Genomic DNA, 14,003 nt, shown 5'->3' on the forward strand with positions numbered 1-14,003 from the left:
GTTATAATACAAATCAAAATTGCATGATGATTTAAAGTTTCTGCTTAACTAGCTTTTATGACCTTGGGTAAGTTACTTAACCTCTCCAGGCCTCGGTTCCCACCTATGTAAAATTAAGTAAATAATATCTACCTTACAGGTTTGTTAAGAGAACCACAGAAAATAAATGCTAAGTGAGGAGCTCATGGCTGACACATGGCAGGAACTCAATAAACAGAAGTTGTCATCATCATATTTTGCAGCTCACTGGGGTAGATAAAGCCAAGTAGGAAATACAATACAGGGCCTAAACCATGGACTGAATCAGTGTCCCTTAAGTGTTTCATCACTGGACTACTTCAGAAGGACAAAAGTCTCAAAAAGCCACCTGCTCCACCCACACGCCCACACCCAAAAGGTACGTGCACCCACACCCTGAATCTCCTTAGAATCAACGAACACTAATTATGAAGAGACATTCAGAGGTGATACCTTATTTCTACTGGAAGTCACATCCAATTTTTTTTTAATTCATACAACAAAAATATAGCCACTACCATATTATAAGCACTTATACCATAAGAGAGACAAGGTCACAGCCCACAAATAACCTGTATATAGGATTCCAGTGATTTATAAACCCAAATCACTGAATGAGGCCAATTCTAGTAATTAACTCACATAAATGTCAACCATCCACACAGGCCTACGTAAGAGGTGAAAACAAGAACCAGGATATTTATGAAATCTAAGTTATTAGTAAATAAGTGTTGTTTTAATTGCCTTTTATAGAAAAATATTCAGTGTGCAGATTAGGAGTTGCCTTCAATTATGTCCACATAAACATGTTTATTATTTTTTATTACATGTTTTATATTGAGCATATATTAGATTAATATATATTAACATATTATTAGCACCTGTTTTGCAACTACTGAAGAAACATAATTATCTGATTTTTAAAAATTTTTAGATTTCATGTCTAATTTTTAAAATCCAAAGATTAAAAACTTGAATATTCCCACTTATATTTGTTCCTCTTTGGCCCACTGCTATAATTTCAGCAATTTCATTTTCAGAGAACTTAGATGTGCAAAATAATTTAGAATTCATTAAGAAGTTCAGCCCTCTCATTTTGCGGAAGAAGGAGAGAGAGAGAAAGTGAATTTTTCAGAGTCACTCATGTAGTTTACAGCAGAGCTGGTACTAGAACCTAGGTCCAATTTTCTTTTCCACTGTCGCCTGACTCCCTTTTAGCAATAGATATTTGGGTTTCTTAATAAATTTATTTTATTTATTTATTTTTGGCTGCATTGGGTCTTCATTGCTGCGCGTGGGCTTTTCTCTAGTTGTGGCGAGCGGAGGCTACTCTTCGTTGCGGCGCACGGGCTTCTCATCGCGGTGGCTTCTCTTGTTGCAGAGCACAGGCTCTAGGTGCGCAGGCTTCAACAGTTGTGGCTCGCGGGCTCTAGAGCGCAGGCTCAGTAGTTGTGGTGCACAGGCTTAGTTGCTCCGCGGCATGTGAGATCTTCCCAGACCAGGGCTCGAACCTGTGTCCCCTGCAATTGCAGGCAGATTCTTAACCACTGTGCCACCAGGGAAGCCCAGCAATAGATGTTTAATGGAAAGAACACTGGACCAGCTGTCAGGATATGTAATTCTTGACCAGGTCACTAACAAGTGAGCTGTGAAAACTCCCTGGGATCAGTTTCCTCTGCTGTAAAATAAAGGAACTGGACTCAGTGACCTCTAGTGTCCTTTCAGATCATAGAATTCTGTGATAATATAGTTCTTGCCCAGCTGAGCTCAATATTCTAGGTGTTTTGCATTGATAAATTTTTATATTTTATTTGTAATCTTGCTCTGTTTTGAATCTTCTAGAAGTAGCATAACTATAAAATATTGTTATTGTTTTTATCTAAAGAGTTAAAAAACATTACAAATACATTTTGTCCAAGAAACAACTTTTTGTGTTACCATTTACCTCTATCCAGGTAACTCAGCCTTTGCCCCTGAGCTCATAGGCACTAGCTTGCTGTACCCGTGTTCCCCAAATACTGCCATCATTCTGGGCATTTCTAGTGCCAGGGACCATTCCTTGCCCTCCCTAAAGCCAACCATCTTTAAAGCCACTTGACTCAGGGGACCCACTCCCGTGGCCACACATGGTCCTTTACATATACTTGGAAATGTAAAAACAAGCATAAATTCCTCACTCCTACCATATTCCACCCGTCTTTCTCCTCTCCCACTCTGTCAGTTCTTCTGCTTCATGGGAACCCCTAGTTTATCCAGTTCCTATTTCCCCACGCAGAGAAACAGCCAGGGACCCAATGACCAAAGAGGCTTCCTGTTCCTCCACGGACCTCACCCCAGTAGTCAATCCCCAATCCTGGACGACTCCATCTCTGGCTTTTTCTTCTCCACTGCCCCACGGCTCAGTGCAGCAGGGAAACTCATTATCAATACACGCATTAGACTTTAAATCCCTTAACATTTCTGACAGATATACTGTCCTTAATACCATGACAAGGGGTCGGCACTTACCTATTTCTACGTGTGTTGAAATGCCACACGGTGAACTTCTAGGGCAGAGGGAGCCCAGTGCAATCAGCACTCCTGACCAGAATCTGAAAGTAGACATGCTCTCATTACTCCCTGCTCCTATGGTGACGAGAAATGCTCAGAGCTGCGGCAGCACGGAGTCTGAAATCCTGGCCCAGACCCACTGCTTTCCCACTAAGCAGGTCACTGACACGGGAAACCCAGGCTCATTTCAAAATAATATTTTCCAGTGAAGTCAACTGTTTAACTACTGTTTAACTTCACCAGAACAGCAAACAAACTCCACCTGGGAAAGAAAAAAAGCGATAAACTGAAATCTAAATGCCTCCAGGTGGTGCATTCCCATCTTCTGACCCCGCTTTCCCCTGGATTTCTTTTTAACATGAAATCTGGACGGAGACACAAGCAAAGTTGTCTCCAAATATTCTTCGCTTTCTTTAAAAAAAAAAAAAAAGACTCACCTGTCTCTATTGATAATAAGTATATTGGACCACCTCACCTTACAAGAGCCGATTTCTCTTGCATCTTTCCACACGTACGTCTGGTTACCCTGTCTCCTTAGCCTCTGAAGCCACAAGGGCTGGGAAATCTTTTATGACGATCAGCTGGAACCAGCTTCTCTTTCAGTATCTGGCAACAAATTATGACACTTGTGTGGGATTGATTACACAACAGCAGCCACTCCTGGTCTTTTTATCTCTGGCTATTCTTATAGGGCTTATCCAGAGCTTGCTGCCTGGTCAGATTCCTGCAGCCCAAACAAAGATGCCAATACCACTGTCGGTGGGTGGGGAGCGGAGGGGCAAGTGGGGAGAGACAGATTTAGGACCAAGAAAGGAGGATTCAGAAAATGCTAGGTTCAGAATACATCTGACAAAGTATCCAATCTATAGCACTTAACCCATGGGAAACATTAGGTTTAACTCTTCATAGAAATGATGGTGATCTTAAAGCTCGAATTATGCATATTATACCTTAAAAACAAGAAAGGAGATTTTAAAAGAGTGGGAGGACACGGTATTCCTTCTCAGGTTAGCCAAACGGAAGAGAAGAATAGAAGATGGGATGATTTGAGACCCTGAGGTGTCTGCCAAGTTTCCTCTGTAACCCTAACTCTGCATCTGCAAAGCCCCAAGGAAAGGAATCCTAGAGCTCTCCCTCAACCCTGATGGCATGAGGCCCTGCTGCTCCTGTTTGTAGGTCAGAGGCCATAAGCTGATGTGTTTTGTTTGGCAAATAGGGTGTTTTATAAATTTAGGCCAACTTTTTTTTTTTTTAATGGGGAAAATCCACATAGAAACTTAGATTTCTAGCTCTCTTTAAAAAAGCAAAACAACAAACTGGCTACATGAACTGACATTCCCATGTGATGTGACCACCAGCTGAAGCTGAAGAGCCAGCAGTCTCCCCTCCACAGACAGAGGGTGCCCTCCCCACGTCCTCCAGCCCGCCCCACACACACGTGTACAGGTTGCCATGCCCCTCTGGCCATCAGAGGCCATGGAGTTTGCTCCCCTGTCACTCCGGGCTTTCCAAAGCCTGCAAGTGAGGGGGAGGCAATTAGAACTTAGGGCTCTAGTAAGCCCAGAAGACCCAGGAGTATTCGATGAATAACAGTAAAGGGTTGCAAAGGGTCGACAGGGAAAATGTAACACTGCCTGAAGACAATATCTAATCAGGTTTAATAAAGCAAACCTATCCAAAAAGCACCAGAGAAAGAAATGGGTTCAGGGTTCAGTAACTAAGCCATATTAATGCCAAATTTCTCATTACATATATTTTTTGTGTTTAAGATTCAGAATGACTTAATTTTAGGTATGTAATAGAATGGGAGGGAATTATTTTCTTAGGCAGTACAGTGTGATGGTTTTGAGATAGGGCCTTTGTAGGACAATGCTGCTTGTAACAAAGATATGACTTTTAAAGGAAAGTTAAAATGGAGCTGGCAATATTAAGAAAACTACCTGACAAAGGTGTATGGAATTGTTTTTCTTTCTACCCCACTCCCTCTTTTCCTAATACAGGTGGCTTTGTTATATAATAGACATCATGAGTCTACCATTTAGAGCTTTTCTGGAAATAGAGACACAAGCTGAGAGGTAAACATGCAGGTATATTAAGGAATGAGTGGGGAGATACAGGCTTGAGAGCCACAAGGCCTTGGGTTTTATTTGGGTCCCTGTTCTGCTACCTTCTATTGGGGTGACCTTGGGCAAGTTACTAAAAGTTTCATTGCCTCAGTTTCCTTACTTATAAAATTATCCATGAAAATGGGGATAATAATGCCTACCATATAGGGTTGCCGTGAAGATCAGATGAGTATATAGGTAACATGCTTAAAAGAGACTGGTATAGGGGTTCCCTGGTGGCGCAGTGTTTGAGAGTCCGCCTGCCGATGCAGGGGACATGGGTTCGTCCCCGGTCCGGGAAGATCCCACATGCCGCGAGCGGCTGGGCCCGTGAGCCATTGCTGCTGAGCCTGCGCGTCCGGAGCCTGTGCTCCCAATGGAAGGGGCCACAATGGTGAGAGGCCCGCACACCACCAAAAAAAAAAAAAAAAAAGTGACTGGTATACAGTAAGTGTTTAATGAATGTTAACTATTATCATTCAAAAGAAATGTTCCCTTTCTAAAAGATGCACCTCAGACTTCTACTGAGTAACTATATTCCTTATTGAATTTAAAAATAAAAACTTTACACTCAGATATACAGCAATATACCTTTTATAACAGTTTAGATTGGTGTATGAAGCCAACACAGGGTAGGACTTTTGAAGTGAAGGTGGGTCTCCTTGTGCAGTTAAATGAGATAAAATTTTGAGGTCCAGAAACTTTTGAGATAAAGCAGACAATTTCAGTTCACTTCTGCACAGTCTAATATGTTGCTGTCATCATAGTGCCCTTATAGTGAATGGAAGAGAGGATGGAGAAAGTGAGAATTAGAGGTAGAGGACAGGGGAAAGCCAAGGGGAAAGGAAGAAAGGTCCCTGTCACCTGGTGGTCTTATCCTTTTAAGCCCTGGTGAACACAACTGGCCAGCTCTGGGCGGGCCTAGAAGCAAGCCCGGAACCAGGAGGGAATTTTTCCCACTCTAAATGGGAACTTGCAAAGAGCACAGAACAGTGAGTTGGGGAGAAGGGCAGGGGACATGGTGAATTTCCTAGGCCCTGGGCACTTTTGCCTTGGTTGGGGTGGGGGGGGAGGGTCCCTTCCTTCATAAAAATAAACTTTTAAAAAATCACATTTTACATCTGCATTGGTATAAAGGTTATTAATACTGAACGTAAAAGCTTATTTTTTTTATTCTGATTTTATAAGAAGGTCAATATTTTTGTGTTCCCCTAAAAGTCCTATGGGCCCTAGGCAGAGTGGGCACCGTTTGAAATAGAACCTTGAAAAAATAAGTTTAAAAAAAAAAAGTAATTTTGGATCGAGAGAGGCAGCCCCAGCGGACTTCACTTTTCTGGGACTGACTTTTTGCTCAGCAGAATGGATTTCCCCAACCCTTAGAAATCAACTATCCGTAGAGCTCCCTCTGCAGGCCGTAGGTGGAAGCACACCAGCTCCCCAGTCCCGAATGTGATACCCAACCAGCTGTGGCCTCCATCAGGACTGCCTCTCACCTCCCAATTCCTTCAGTAGAATACAGAACCCAAAAGTGAACCCACTCACACAAAAGATTAAACTCTATTTAATTAAGTGCTATTCCCATTTCTGCCAAATGTGACGGACTCAAGATTGAGTGACAGTGACTCAGCAAAAACCAAAGTCAAAATATAAAGTACCGCCTCGGCCTTTTACAAATAAAAATCTAGAAAAGGTAAAGAGCCCACAAGCTCTGCAAAAGCCAGCAAGAGACTCTCCACTCAGGAGAGATACAGAAAGAGTTTTTTGAGACTAGCGATCCAATCAACGCCTAGAGTCAGGCTTCATTTGAACCCACAAATTCCGAGTACAGGCCTGCTATTTTTATCTTTATCCTCATTGAAGTTGAGCCTTCCTTGCTACTTCCAGGGTTTTAGGCCAAGTCTAATTGTGATTATACCTTGGTTGATGATTTTGACAAAATGGTCCCACTGACTAGTAGGTGTCCTAACTTTAGTCTTACTAGTTGTTTGAACCAGGGCAGCTCGCATGGCTTTGAACACTGCTGAATTTAACGTACTGAGTAATGCTGTACTGAGCATATGTTAAATCACAACAAACCTATGGGGTAGGTATTGTTCCATTCTACAAAGGAGAGGAAGGAGGTTAAATAAATTGTAGAAGGTTACACAGCTTGCCAACAACAGATTCTGAGCTTAGATCCAAGTCTGTTCGTCTCCAAAGGCGCTTATATCATGGGCACCCCTGCTTGCTCCCAGTTAATGGAGAGAACACTTAGACACACACCTAGAAAAGCATCCAGGCAGCAGAACGGTGGACCACACTGCACCCCCTCGGAGAACCCTCGCCCCAAATCCTGAGCGCACAGGAGCATTGGCAATAAAGAATCGTGATCACGTCCTTAGAAGCTGGGGCAGACACCAGCATATTCATGGGCCAAGCACAAATTCCGGTGGCGGGGGAATGCCGGTTTGGGGGAGTGGTGGAGAGAGGGAGCGGTTCTCTTACAGCGGTTGAGGGGCTAAGGAAAAGTTAGACAAACGAGAGGGACAAAGGTGACGGCATGGCGGTCCTCAGGTGTCTCTCCCAGCGACCCTTCTCAGCTCGCGCAGGAAGCCAAGCCGCCCAGCGCTCAGGGTTAAGGTCCAGACTGCGCGGAGATGCAGAGCGAAGAGCGCGGGGAGAGGGCGCTGCTTCGCGTCTCGGCCACCTTCAGCCCGCGTCCGCCGCCACCCGGCGCGCCCCCGCCGCCGCCTGGATCCCTGCACTCGGGTGCGCACGCTCGCTTGCCTGCTTCCTGCCGCCGCCGCCTGGGCCATGGCGACCTGTTTTCGGCTGCGGAGCTGCCTGGCCCTGCACCTCCCGCGGACGCCTCCCAGCCGGGTCCTCCGCCTCCGCGCCGGCTACCCGGTGGCCCGGATTCGCGGCTACGCCCGGGGCCCAGCGGGCCTTTCCTCGGCCCTGCTGCGCACCGACGGCTTCGTGGGCGGCAGCTGGCTCTCGGCCGCCGCCACCTTCCCGGTGCACGACCCAGCCAGCGGCGCCGAGCTGGGCTTGGTGGCCGACTGCGGGGTACCCGAGGCCCGCGCCGCCGTGCGTGCCGCCTACGAGGCTTTCTGCAGCTGGAGGGGGGTCTCGGCCAAGGTGAGTGCGCGCCGGGTCCAGGGGGCGATCGGGCTTTGCCCTCTAGTGAAACCAGCTGTCACCTCCCCTCCCCAATGCTCCGGCATACACCACGCGGACAGTCATGGTAACAAGAAAAGAGATGGCCAACAAATCCGTTTGGAGCGTCGGCTTTGTGCCAAGCCCTGTGCCGGCGCTAGGGAGCACAGCCCCAGCCTCAAGCCTCATAAAGTATCCAGTAGGTGAGGCAGAACACCAACATGCGATTACAAGCGAGCAGGCCGGTGCGTGCGTGCGCGTGTGCATGTGTGTTGGGGGTGGAGGGCGGGAAGGGTCAGGGAAGGTGAGAGCACGAGTGACTTCAGAGCATCTTCAGTGGTCCACAAGGAGGCTGGTAGTGAGTGCCTCGGGCTCGAGTCACGAACTCGGCAGTGGAGAGAACTGGGGAAAAGAATCGAGCAGGGGAAGCGACCAGTCCAGGACCAGTCTCCAGGTTTGGGGCCTGATTAGAGAGCTCCATCTATTAACTGACAGAATAGTGGAGAATTGGGGGTGCGGGATGGGGGCTGTTAGAGCATTTATTATGTGACACCTAGGAGTCAGCCCAGTGAAGTGACTGTCCACCCTGTCCATCAGCATCCCCCCTCTGAAGGAAGATACAAATCCAGCAATAAGGTCCAAGTACCCGAGGGAGTCGTAGCTTTCATTCATCCATTAGATGTTGTCTGGGCAACTGCTATGCCACGCACTGTGGGAGGTGCTTGCCATACAGCAATCAACAAAAAAGATTCCTGCCCTCTTGGAGTTCACTTGGGGGTGAGGGGTGGGAGGGGAGTTCTAACCTGTAAACAATAAACAAATATGCTAGAAGTGATGGATGCTATGAGGGAAAAAAAAGGTAGAGAAGGAAGGCTAAGAGGATCATAGGCCAGAGAAAAGGGGCAAGATGCAAAATAAGTAGTGTGGGCAGGTGTATTGGTTTGTTAGGGCCGCCATAAGAGTATCACAGACTAGGTGGCTTAAACAATAGGAATTTCTGGTCTCAAAGCTCAGGAAGCTAGAAATCTGCTATCAAGGTGTGGGCAGGCTTGGCTTCTTCTGAGGCCCCTCTCTCTGGCTTGTAGATGGCCGTTGTCCCCCATCTTCACATGCTTCTGCCTCTGAACTTGTCAGTGTCCTAGTCTCTTCTTGTGAAGACACTAGCTATATTGGGTTAGGATCCACCCTAATGACCTCATTTAACCTTAAAAACCTCTTTCGGGCTTCCCTGGTGGCGCAGTGGTTTAGAGTCCACCTGCCAATGCAGGGGACGTGGGTTCGTGCCCCGGTCCAGGAAGATCCCACATGCCGCGGAGCGGCTGGGCCCATGAGCCATGGCCGCTGAGCCTGTGCGTCCGGAGCCTGTGCTCCGCAACGGGAGAGGCCACAACAGTGAAAGGCCCGCATGACGCAAAAAAAAAAAAAAAAACAACTCAAGACCCTATCTCCAAATGCAGTCACATTCTGAGGTACTGGGGGGTTATATGAATTGGGGGGACCGTATAACATCAGGGTAGGCCTCATTGAGGACATGAGATGCAAAGACCAAAGGAGGTGAGGGAATTCAGCTGGAGCAAAAATCCTGAGTCAGGGGCATGCCTGACACAGGTGTAGATCAGCAAGGAGGCCTGTGTGCTGAGGGGACTAACGTGGGGGGAGAGTCTTAGGAGGAGGGTGCTGGATCCAGTGGGCTGCGGAGCTATTTTAGGGACTGAGTGGGGTTTTACTGCGAGTGAGGCGGGGCTCCGTTTCAAAGGGTTTCACTCTATTCCCAGTGCCGAGAATAGACTGAAGGGGGGGCAATGGTGGAAGCCCAGAGGGCTAGGAGGCTGTGCCGGTGATTCATGTGGGAGATGCTGACGGGCCTGCACTAGGGTGGGAGCCGTTCAGGCGGTGAGCAGTGTTCTGATCAAGGATATATTCTGAAGGTAGAGGCAACTGGATTCCCTGACAGATTATTACAGACCAGGTGTGAGAGAAAGACAAGACGGAATGATGACCCCAGGGCTTCTGGCCAGAGCCACTGGAAGGAAGGAGTAACTATCCAGAGACGGGAAGCGGGTGAGAGGAGCAGCATTGGGGCGAGACTTCGGAGCTCAACTTTGGACACACTGAGTCTGAGATGTTGTTAGTCACCAAGTGAGGGTGTTAAGTAGGATGTTGGCTACGTGAGTCAGGAGAGGGAGGCCTGAGCTAGAGACAACACGCGTATGCACTTACAGCTGTGGGAATTTACAGGAAGGGCGGGCATCGAGGCTGAGCCCTGGGCCCTCTGCCGTTGTTTTGGAGCCCCACCAGGGCCCGCAGCCTCAAGCCTGCCGTGTCGGGGTGTTACAGTGCCCTGGAGCTCTTCCAGGTGCAGTCAGGTGGTCTTGCCTGGGGCTTCTTGAAAGGACCTTGGAGCGTCTTACTAAGGTAGTGGTGGGTTCGGCTTTCTAAGGAAGCTGGGTCCACCTCTGCAGCTTGGACGGTGGGGCGCAAACGCAGCTTGTAAGGCAGCTTTCTTGCCCCGAGGCCTCTGCTGCTCGCCCCGCTGCCCCCCAGCTATTTTCTGCTTTCCTCTCTAGGCCCACTCACGTCCCGCCATTCCTGGGGTCTGGCTCGTGTATCATGTCTGCCATGGCGTCCGTTGGACCACACAGCCTTCCGTCAGTCTCCCCCGAACCCGTAGCGTGGCCCGTACCCTTGTCTCGCCCTTCCCCTTGACATCTTTTGCATTACTTCACGTCTTTCTTTTCACGCGTTTTATGACCTCCTTTCTCCACCCTGTGAACTCCTGGAGGAGTTCAGGGAAAGATGGTTACTGACGTGTTTACTGACCGCCTTATAAGCTGATGCATTACTTTCTTGTGGCCTGCTGTAACGAATCACCCCAAACTCAGGGACTTAACAAAACGCAACAACACAAACTTATTCTTACAGTTCTGGAGGTCAGAAGTCCAAAACGGGTTTGCAGGGCTGCATTCCTTCAGGAACTCTAGGGCTTTCCTTGCTTTTTCCAGCTTCTAGAAGCCGCCCGCAGTCTGTGGTCTGTGGCCCCAGAGCACTCCAACCTCTCCTTCTGTATCACGCCTCCCACGCTGCCTCTGCCCCGCCTCTCTCCCTCTTATAGACATCCTTGTTGGTTACACTGGCCCCACCTGGGTAATTCAGGATCATCTCCTTACCGCAAGGTCCTTAATCACGTCGGCAGAATCCCTTCTGCCTTGTAAAGTAATATGTTCACAGGTTCCAGGGATTAGGCTGAGGCCCTCTTTGAGGGCTTTTGTTGTGCCTTCCACAGCTGAGTACTGTTCTTGGTGCTCCAGGTGCGTTTTGTTTAGTCCTTTCAATGGCCCTGTGAGGTAGACAGTCGAGCCATGCTGTGCACGAGGAAACTGGCTTACAGAGGCTCCTGGTTATGTAACTTCACTGTTGCTCAAGTGGAGGGTCTGGGATTTGAGCCCCACGTTACTCCATCCACCACCAGCCTCCCCAGCCCCCTGTCTGAGGCCTGCACACTTACTCAGATCCTTACAAAGGCTGGAGAAGTTTCCTGGGGCTGGCGTCACAGAGTACCACAAACTTGGTGGTTTAAACCACAGAAATGTGTCACCTCAGTTCCGGAGGCAAGAAGCCTGAAATCAAGGTGTCGGCAGGGTTGGCTCCTTCTGAGGGCTCCGAGGGAAGGAACGGTTCCAGGTCTCTCTCCTTGGTTTATAGATGGCCATCTTCTCCCTGTGTCTCTCTGTGTCATCTTCCCTCTGTGCGTGCTTCTGTCTTGTCCAAATTTCCCCTTTTTATAAGGACATCAGTCATAGTGGGTTAGGGCCCATCCCGATGGCCTTGTCTTAACTGGATGACCTCTGTCAAGACCCCATCTCCCCATCTCTGAAGGGCTGGGAACTGGGACTCCAACACGCCTTTTTTGCGCAGGCGCAACTAACCCATAACACGGGCCGCGCACACCGAGGGCAGTTTGTGGCCTCTGCTGGTGTCTGTGTTCAGACTGGACCCTGGGTTTTCTGCCAGCAAGCAGAATCTGCTTTTTATTCTTACCGTTCTCATGCTTTCCGTGTTCTTCTCTCATTCTCTCTCAGACTCTGTGTGGTGCTCTATTCCTTGCAGGCCATTTACTCACATTTCTTTTTTTTCTCTAATCCAGGCCTCCTAGATTTTAGTCTTTCCTTTCTTACCCAGAATAAGTCACAGCACACAGGCCCACAGTCATCAGATTCTTAACCAGTGTTGCACAGAGTGAGGGTGAAATTACTGCAGTAATACTGTTTTAAGAGCTGTCAATGCCTGTTCTCTGGGGGTTGGAGATTCAGAAGACTTCATCTCAACAACGCCCTTGAGAGCTAAGATAACGAAGCTTATTAGCTTATCCAAAATAGGGAAGGGAAAGAACCCAGAGAAAGATGGTTAGTGGTGCTTACAGTCTCAGGCTCCCTGCTCATGAGTGGAATGAGAAAATAATTTAAATCTTAACACCTGCTGGATGGATTAGGATGACAGAATCACAAACAAGCTTTGCTCGTTGCTGTGGGCAACCTTTCAGCAGGTAGGAATAAACCAAAGATTCTCCTTTGCTTCGGATACACCTGTTTGGATGCAGGAAGCCAGAGCTCGGGGGCACATCTTCCTTCGGGGCACCTCTGTGTGGCCTGGTTGACCTGGATTCTCTGGGCCCTCTTTTTTTTTATGGTTTTATATGAGTTCCTTTAAAAAAATTTTTTTTTGTTTTTCTTTTTTTGCGGTACGCGGGCCTCTCACTGTTGTGGCCTCTCCCGTCGCGGACCACAGGCTCCGGACGCGCAGGCTCAGCGGCCATGGCTCACGGGCCCAGCCGCTCCGCGGCATGTGGGATCTTCCCGGACCAGGGCACGAACCCGTGTCCCCTGCATCGGCAGGCGGACTCTCAACCACTGCGCCACCAGGGAAGCCCTAAAAAAATTTTTTTTAAGAAACCATTTCTTCCATAATATACTTAATAATCCAATTTATTCATTCATCCTTTTATCTTTGGAAATTTTAAAAAACTGTGATAAAATGTACATAACATAAAACTTACCATTTTAGCCATTTGCAAGTGTACCGTTCAGTGGCATCAAGGGCATCCACGGTGTTGTGCCTGGGCCCTCTTCTTAAGTGTGCAAAACCCCTTCAGATGCCTTACACACCCTGCAACCTCCACCCCAGTCTGTGGGACAGATTTAACTAGCCAGTGAGTCGTTAAAATAAAGAACTATACTTGAGGACATTGTGTTGAGTGAAATAAGCCTGTCACGGGACAAAGGCTGTATGGTTCTACCTATATAAGGTACCTAGAGCAGTCCAGTTCACAGAGACAGAAAGTAGAATCGTGCTTGTCAGAGGCTGCGGGGAGTGGAGAGTTATTGTTTAACAGGTACAGAGTCTCCGTTCTGCAAGACGAAAAGCATTCTGGGAGATGGATGGTGGTGACTGTCGCACAACACTGTGAATGTGCTTAATGCCACTGAACTGCACACTTAAAAATGATTAAGATGGCAAATTTTAGTGTATTTCACTGCAATGAAACATACCTTTTTTTTAAAGTAAGGAACTATACCTTAGTGTGGTGAAATTCAAGTTATTCATATTTACCATAAATAATAACAGCTGTTCCACAGAACTTTTTTCTCTCTTACAATTTATGACTCCGCACACCTTGTTAGATGCAACTTGAAAATTGGATCTTTGTTATCACTTATCAAAGAAAGATCTGTACACCTGAAACAAATATAATGTGTGTCAATTATACCTCAATTTAAAAAAAAGGGCAATGTATGTCTCCCCAAGAATGAGACCACACAGCAAATATTTTAGGAAACTGAAGATTATTTAATAGTCTCTCTTACACTTGGCATTTTACTATTTTTTAATTCTTTTTCAGGAGAGGAGTTCTTTACTTCGGAAATGGTACGACTTAATGATACAAAATAAGGATGACCTTGCCAAGATAATCACAGCTGAAAGTGTAAGTTCAGGACGCTAACTTACTACCTGAAGAAATTGTCCGGGAGTTCTTAGACTGAAGCATGGGGAAGCCTCTAACTTCAGTGCTGTAGCTAAAGAAAACGTGAATTCCTTGCCTAACAATCAGATATCAGCTAATTCTTATTTTGGGCACAAAATTAAGTCAGGCACGCCTATTTAATAATATGCAAGAAATAGATTTTGAGTGGGACT

At 47.3% G+C, this 14,003-nt stretch overlaps 2 protein-coding genes across 5 annotated transcripts in view; one reads left to right on the forward strand and one right to left on the reverse strand.

Annotated features, from left to right (window-relative positions):
* The window catches only part of GPLD1 (glycosylphosphatidylinositol specific phospholipase D1), a 45,144-nt gene extending 42,411 nt beyond the window's left edge, over positions 1–2,733 (reverse strand). The window contains exons 1-2 of the mRNA XM_060023815.1: positions 2,527–2,733; positions 1,489–1,538 (exon numbers count right to left, since the gene is read on the reverse strand). Of these exons, the coding sequence (XP_059879798.1) occupies positions 1,489–1,538; positions 2,527–2,623 (147 nt within the window). The 5' untranslated portion in view covers positions 2,624–2,733. The remainder of the gene's footprint in view (positions 1–1,488; positions 1,539–2,526) is intronic.
* A 4,529-nt stretch (positions 2,734–7,262) lies between these two features.
* ALDH5A1 (aldehyde dehydrogenase 5 family member A1) overlaps positions 7,263–14,003 on the forward strand; it is a 31,223-nt gene continuing 24,482 nt past the window's right edge. For 3 of the 4 annotated variants that reach the window (XM_060023555.2, XM_060023557.2, XM_060023556.1), the window contains exons 1-2: positions 7,263–7,793; positions 13,708–13,791. In XM_060023555.2, the coding sequence (XP_059879538.1) occupies positions 7,467–7,793; positions 13,708–13,791 (411 nt within the window). In that variant the 5' untranslated portion in view covers positions 7,263–7,466. The remainder of the gene's footprint in view (positions 7,794–13,707; positions 13,792–14,003) is intronic. The other variant, XM_060023554.1, reaches the window with a different exon arrangement.

Source organism: Delphinus delphis, chromosome 10, assembly GCF_949987515.2.
Source record: "Delphinus delphis chromosome 10, mDelDel1.2, whole genome shotgun sequence".
Taxonomy (NCBI): Eukaryota; Metazoa; Chordata; class Mammalia; order Artiodactyla; family Delphinidae; genus Delphinus; species Delphinus delphis.